General features: G+C 45.6%; 1 protein-coding gene across 1 annotated transcript; it reads left to right on the top strand.

The window, feature by feature from the left end:
- Positions 1–354: 354 nt before the first annotated feature.
- Positions 355–7,465, top strand: IGFALS (insulin like growth factor binding protein acid labile subunit). Its single transcript, XM_048866966.2, has 2 exons — positions 355–444; positions 4,253–7,465. The coding sequence occupies exons 1-2, from the start codon at positions 402–404 to the stop codon at positions 6,058–6,060; spliced, it is 1,851 nt and encodes a 616-aa protein (XP_048722923.2). The 5' UTR covers positions 355–401; the 3' UTR covers positions 6,061–7,465.
- The last annotated feature ends 366 nt before the right edge of the window (positions 7,466–7,831 follow it).

Below are 7,831 nucleotides of genomic sequence, written 5' to 3'. Positions count from 1 at the left end.
TACTCACTTCTCAAGCAACCCTACTCGTCATTTCCCAGACGGGGTATAAACCTCACATGGGCATCTACATTAATTACAACAGTGACCTAAAGCGGGGGTGGGGTGGGAAGCCATTAGCTTACCTTCACCAGTATTTTCAGTATATTTGTTCCCAGTTATAGATGTCAGGAAAATCTGACTCACAGAGCGACAGACTCAGAGAAGAATATACACACACAGCTCAAGACCTTCAATCAATATCCCTTGCCTTAGTAATAAAAACCTCCCAGCATTCCTGCCTGGTAGCACAAGGGTTAAAACCAATCGAGCACAGAGTGCTGGACAGGCATCAAGGTGGTTGCTGTATCACTACATTATCAGCTGGGGGAAAATACAGACAACAGAATCGGCTGCTCCACGGAATGTTTCCTTCCCATGCTTCTGTTGCAATGAACACAAGGAAAGGTAAGTGGAAGCAACTTCCCACATTCCTCCAATAGTATCTCATCAGAGAAGGATAGCATGGATCTGCACCAGAGTATCAAATAAATTCCATAAGAAAGGGCAGGTAAATAGTTTAGGGTGAGCAGATCGATGAATTCTTGGAAACTTTCTACTTGTTTTGCTCAACAACGTCTTTTTCTTTCGCCACCTCTGCTGTTATAGGATAATGTTCAGGCTTTATTATTCCCCGTGTGCTACTTTAAGGAGCTTTAGAGATTGCATGCACAGTGCACGTGTCTCTGCGAGAGTAATAACTTTGCAGCTGGAGGAACAGATTGGTTCTTTTGCAAAAAGAGCTTCCAAATAATGAATTAAGGCAAGACCTCCTGGACTTCCCTATTTTTTGAAAGATCAGATTAATTCTGAGAGTTTGGGGAACAGGGTGCATCTACTGTTGGAATTTTAGAAGAAGAAAAATGCTGCTGAAACATGCAGAGAAAATCTAATTGCTGATCCAAGAGGATCTTGAATGTATGGGCTAATAATGTTGGAAACAAGCATGCACAAAAAAAGAATACTACATTGGCAGACATGTAAACAAAGACAATAGACCAGAGGTACCCTATCAGCACATAACTATGGGCTTTCTAAAATGCAAGTTAAGTACATAAAGGATGCATTATTAACCTAGCTGTAGATACTATAGGTCAGATAGAGGAGATCTGTACATGCCACAGTGATGGACATGGATAGATAGAGATGAATAAGCCCAGAGTTCATTTTCGAGAGATATCATTGGCAGCGCAGACTATGTGACTGCAACATCAGTACTTTGGGGGATTGATCTGGCCCCTCCCCCCGTCACACCCCAATAAGCAGGTGTGCTGGTGCTCACCCTAGAAATCTCTGGGTCAGCACCCATGGGCAGAAGTATGTGTGTCATACATGGGAAGGCAGGATCAAATGCAGTAGGTGCCATTAGAACACTGTTCACAGGGCACTTGCAAGTAAATTGCCACTTAGAGTTAGTTCATGTAACTGCAGTATTCATTGTTAATTCTTAATAAGAAATGCTGCAGTAATGTTCATTTCTCACAAGTAGTAATGGTGCAGATTTTAATTGGGTCTGCTCTAAATCCTGCACAGAAACCCTGAGAAAATGAGAAGGCAATATTCTTGCCCAAATAGCTTGGCCATTCCTGATTTATCCTTCCCCCAAATAAATTGGAGATGAGGAAGTATAATGTTACAGTATATGCCTGCTGTATGATGCGTGGGAAGTCATACTGAAAAGCAATGGATGGATTTGATGGGCATAGGATCAGTACCTTACCATCACAAGTTTCGGTTTTAAAGTACAGAACCAGAACCAGGCACTGGTGTGCATCACAAAACAGATAGCCTCATTTTCTTGACTAAAATGAAACCGCTGTTTCGTTGCAAGAGTGCAATAGATCATCTGAAATCACCAACTTCTCCTCTTCTTGTTTTCCCATCACTTCAAAACAGTGGAACTATCTAACTCTAATTTGCTATATTCTCCCCTCCCTTGTAAATGGGGTTGGATGAATTCATTTGGCCTAATTTCAAACCCACTTGAATATCCTGTGTTTGAAAGTTTGAACTGAACACTGCCAGTGCCTGCCACTTAGGAGAGACTGTGGGGGGAAAAAAAGGAGTAGAGAAAGAACATTTCTAATAAAGACAACATCTCTCTTGTACACAGGGCCCACACAGGGTATGCTTAGCATTTAGAGGGGTCTTCTAACCCTGAGAGCACAGGGCTTTCCATAATGTTTATTGAATAACCAATGTGGGGTAGAGGGAAGCATTTAAAATTACAGGTGATAAAAAGGTTTGCAGATTTCAGTCATTCACATTGTTCACTAAAATTGCTAGCCCCCCACTCCTCAAAGCAAGTTTAAAAGCTGAAGTAAGCCCCTCTGAAGAGAGTTTTTTAAAAGAAATGAGACAGCCTTAATGCCAGGGACTGTGACGCTACAGCACAATATGGTATGTGCACACCTGAATTGTACTGAACAATTTCTCTTTGTTATGCACGGCTTCCTGCACTTGGCCTATATTTTTTCCCCCTTCATGACACTTAAGCGTGAAGCACAAGTTAGGTGCACAAGCAATCGCACAAGGAAGCGCAGGGTAGGAAAGGAATTTCAGAAATGGAGTTTGCTTCTCAGGAGTTGGGGGGGGAGGGGGAAGGAGGAGTTGATGATCAAGATCAAGTTCAGACCTTGTTCAAAATGGGTACAACTGTGTTAACCTCAGTGGCTGTATCTCCAATGACACCAGGTCTGAATTTGGCACTTTATCTTGTATAAGCTTTGCTCTCTTTCTAGGACATACCCATGGCCTTCCATGCTGATAAAGCCATCATTTCCCCCTGTAAGCACAATGGCTGCAGCTAAGGGAGCAGTTCTTTCTCTTTGCTGAATTATGTGTCCTTGAACAGAAAAAGGCATCTGGTTGGGAAAACGGATTAGGGTGCTCATCAGCCAGCGTCAGTGTTCTGGGCTTGGATCTACAGCAGGTTGAGTTACACGTAAAAGATTTCCTAGCACCAGCCTAACCTCTTGACAGACAACTGAAGGCCTCTGTTAAAGAGTCCAGCCCTGTGTAAGTGGGCATAGCTCCCACGGACATCGAAGAAGGGTTGTGACCACCTGCACCAGTCCTGAATGTGGTCAGTAAAGAGGGGGGCTGCAGTTCCAGATTGAGCTGTGCTGGCAGAACTGCTTGGGGGCCCAAGAATAGTACAGCAAAGATGACAGTGAGGACTGAGATGCTTTGGCAGACATGCCTGGAATGGGATCCCCGCAGGTAATGCTTTCCACTCCACAGTGGAGGAGGAGAGATGAACTACTAACTGCACTGGTCTGTTATTGGCTAGTCAAAGGAGATGCATTGATCAAGCTCTAGAAAGCATGTCCCGTCCTCTTAGATGATGTGAGCCTGCATGTGGGCGGAGCTAGGACACAGCCTTAATGAAAGGCATCATCACTGGTCCTCCAGGAATTGTTTCTAGGGTGAAAAAGAAATAGCAGACCCCAGTTTTAAAGGCTCAGTGGAGTAGGGAGAGGAAACCAACCTCTGGTCACGGACTGATTCTCTGAGTCAGCAACTTGCCCATGTCAGGGGAAGGAAGCAATTACCAGACATACCAAAAGGGGATCCTACCCAGCCATTGCAATCCCACTCTTGTCAAGGTGAAAAGCCTATTCAGCCAAATGATAACAGATTGTAAATAGATACAGACAGAAGGATGTGAACAACCTGATTAAGTTAGCCCAGACACACAACATGCTCCCAAGGGTACGCTTCTCGGCTTATGTGCTAAGACTGTCACTCCCACATTTCAAAATGATGGCCCCAATTCATTGTTGCCTTGCCCCTTATGCAGTCATTTATACCAGTACAAAGAGGATCAAGAACGTTTGCACTAGTGTAAATGAGTGCACAAGCCCAGGACAATGGTGAGTCTGGCCTATATAACTGAACAGAGAGAAAACCCAAGTTGCTCCACAGACCCTGGACCTAACTCTGCTCCTAGTGAAATCAATGGCAAAACAGTCACCAAGTTCAGCAGGATTAGCTCCTGCAAACATCAGTAGGCATTGAAGTCAGACAATAATACAATGTTCTTCCATGTTATGGTTGCTCAGTCCCCAGTATTGTGCCTTACATGGTACTGGCATTTGGGGCGCATTGAGTGTACCTAGCCATGTCATCTTTGCATCATTTCCTCTTGCAGTGTGTTGTCAGCTAATATTTTCCATTTGTTTTGTCTTAATCTCCCCTTCCACTCCCCCAGCAGACACTGCCCTCTTGTTACTCTTGGTCTCGGTGCTGGCAGCAGGGTCCCAAGCTCCCAGCGGAGAAGCGCCTCAGGAGCCTGACACAGAGCTCCTAAAATGCCCCAGCTCATGTGCCTGCAGCTATGATGACTACAGCGAGGAGCTCAACATCTTCTGCAGCTCCCGGAACCTCACACACCTCCCAGAAGACATTCCCAGCAACGTTAAATCATTATGGCTGGATGGGAACAACTTCCTTTCTGTGCCAGCTATGGCCTTCATGAACCTTTCCAACCTGGACTTCCTTAACCTGCAGAGCAGCCAGCTGGCGAGCATTGAGCAGCATGCCTTCCATGGGTTAAAGGGCCTCTACCACCTGCACCTGGAACGGAATAGGCTGAAGCATTTGGCACCAAACACTTTCCTTCACACACAGAACCTCGCCTCCTTAAGCCTCAACAACAACCACTTCAACAAGATTGAGGAAGGCCTGTTTGCTGGGCTCTCCAACCTCTGGTACCTGAACCTTGGGTGGAATTCTCTAGTGGTGCTGCCTGACAGAGTGTTCCATAACCTGCCTAACCTGAGGGAACTGGTCCTGGCTGGGAACAAGCTGCCCTACTTGCAGCACCAAATCTTCTGCAGTCTCAGTGAGCTGAAGGAGCTGGATTTGAGTGGGAACTTGCTCAAGGGCATCAAGCTCAATATCTTTGTCAAGCTGCAGAAACTACAGAAGCTGTACCTGAACCACAACCAGATCAATGCCATCGCCCCACGTGCATTCATGGGAATGAAGTCCCTCAGGTGGTTGGACCTCTCCCACAATCGTCTCATCTTGCTCTTTGAAGAAACATTCCTGGGCCTTTTGAGCCTGCACGTGTTGCGTTTATCCAGTAATTCTATCACCAGCCTGAGGCCAAGGACTTTCAAAGACCTCCAATTCTTGGAGGAGCTACAGTTGGGACACAACAGGATCAGGAGCCTGGCAGAAAGGACTTTTGATGGGCTAGGCCAGCTGGAGGTCCTTATGCTGAACAACAACCAGATTCAAGAGATCAGGGTCGGGGCATTCCTTGGGCTTTTTAATGTCGCAGTGATGAACTTGTCCGGTAACTGCCTCAAGGCACTTCCCGACTATGTCTTTAAGAGCCTAACCAAGCTGCATAGCCTTCACCTGGAAAACAGTTGTCTCAGCAGAATCAGGCCACAAACTTTCTCCAGCCTTTCCTGCCTCCGGAGGCTCTTCTTGCAGCACAACACCATATCCATGATTGAAGACGAGAGTTTGAATGACCTGCATGATCTTTTGGAGTTGGACCTTAAGCACAACAGGCTGACTCATCTCTCCCCCAATATGTTTGTAGGCCTGAATAACCTGGAATACCTTCTCCTTTCCTCCAACCAGCTCTTGGAGATCTCTCACAACGCTTTCAGCCCACTTCAGCGTCTCTTCTGGCTCGACCTCTCCAGCAACTATTTGGAGATGCTGGACAACAGCACAATTACCCCCTTAGCAAACTTGCGGTATCTTAGCATCAGAAACAATTCTCTGGAAACCTTCTCAGTTGGCTCTCTGGGCCCTTCACCTGTGCTGGAGCAGCTGTGGCTGGAAGGAAACAAGTGGCACTGTAATTGCTCGTTGAAGGAACTGAGAGACTTTTCCTTGCAGCATCCCACAGTGGTTCCACGTTTTGTACAGTCCCTTATGGAGGTGGATGATTCCCACACACCCGTGTACGTGTACAACAACCTGACCTGCCTAAACCCGCCAGACCTGGCAGGCCTTGACCTGAGGGAAATCAGTGAAGATCACTTTGCTCACTGCTAACTAACACGCTTCCTCTTTACAGAGGACTTTCTGCTTTCTATAGTTGGCAGCATTAGACACATACTTGCACAAGTTCAGGTAGAATCTGGAGAACTACTTTCCTGCGGGCTACTAAGTAAAAGGGTATAGCTATCTGGCATCTCAGCCACCTTCCCTGATCTCTTTACCAAGCTCACCAGGGCAGCAGTCCAAAATAGCGTGTTCCACCATTCACCATTATCCAAGGAGACCAGTACGATTGTACAGCACTCTTTAGCTTTCTCTCTCCATGCTGTACCATTACTATATTTGTATAGCTGCAGTTTTCAAGAGAACCAGCATACCAGCTTTGGCTGAGCAGTCGGGGTAAACAGGTTCTTTGGACTTTGCAATTACCTTTGGGCTATTTGAACTTAGCATTGTGATTCAGAGCCAGCATTCCTTTGCCCAGCACTGAAAAGCGAAGGAAAGAATGGGTGTGTGTGAAGGTATGGGTGGACAGAAGCCTTCTCTGAGGACTGTCTTTTCCAATTCCAAAATTAAAACTGATTTTAAAGAACCCAAATAAACTATGATAGTACAATAAGAGTCTGACTGAAAAGCCAACCTGAAAGGGTATTGCCCGCTAAGGTCCAGCATTTGGGTCTCACTCCTGAGCTGGGAGCAATGGATAGGCAACCTGTCTAGCCACCAAGGAGCAAAGAACATCTCATACCAGTTTTTTAGCAACCACTCCTGGTTGGCAGAGGTGCTGTTGTCAATGGATCATGGAGACAACCCTCCTTAATGGAAAGAATATCACTGCAACATGAGGACCTCAGGCTGGGGAGAGCAAATGGAGAAACCAAGATCCTCTTGAGCTAGGGGAGAAAAGTCTGGGCCACAGTGATCATTAGTGGGAATGCTGACAGTTAAGTATCATTGCCCTGGAATCAGCCCAGTTGTGACTAGCTAATGCAAGCAGGGGCTTCATCCCATCCGTACAGCAGTAGCTTGGAGCAGTGGTTGTCAACCTTTTCCATTCTGCGTAACTCTGTGTTGCAATGCAAAAAAGTTTCATGAATCCATAAAGCATTCTGTGATTGTACAGCACCAAACACAATGGGGCCTGATCCATAACTAGGGCCCCAGGTGCTACCATAATGGAAATAATAAAGGGAGGGTGACCATGACCCCCCCAAAACCTGTTCTTGAATTCCAGTTGAGAACCCATGGCTCACAGGAGAGGAAGTCAAGGGCAGAGCCTCATCTGTAATATCTGGTCACTGAAGCCAGGTATAGTGTAAAGCTTAGGGAAAAGGCTTGAAAAGCAGACACCCAACCTGTAGTTTTAGGAGAGCAGAGCGCACGTGACAGGCTTTTAACAGCTCCTTGCAATGGCAGATGTAGGCAGGTTTAAGAAAAACAATGCACATCAACGCCCTGATAAACCACAGCAGGCAAATAAACCTTTGAAGCTACTGCAGCTCATCTTGTAAGTGACTTTTTTTTTTAATTTTGTGCCTCACGTAGATAGAATTCTTATAAAAAAAACGAGTTGTGCTAGCGAGCAGCAGATACTGTTTAAAGTCTAAGTCTCTTGCCATTTCCTGCCTACCTTAAAAACTCCACCACAAGCAAAGCTAGAGCTTGTTACAGTGAAATTGCTTTCAGACTTCATTATTCAAGTTTGATAGATGGGTTTTTTCAAAGTGGTGAAGTGACTTAGGTTCACAAATCCTATTGACTTTTAGTGGGACTTGTGTTCCTAAACCACTTAGGCATTTCTGAAAATCCTATTCTGAGTTCAATT

The sequence above is a fragment of the Caretta caretta genome, chromosome 10 (genome assembly GCF_965140235.1).
Source record: "Caretta caretta isolate rCarCar2 chromosome 10, rCarCar1.hap1, whole genome shotgun sequence".
Taxonomy (NCBI): domain Eukaryota; kingdom Metazoa; phylum Chordata; order Testudines; family Cheloniidae; genus Caretta; species Caretta caretta.
The sequence above is the reverse complement of the archived record's forward strand: the minus strand, read 5'-3'. Positions and strand labels throughout refer to the sequence as shown.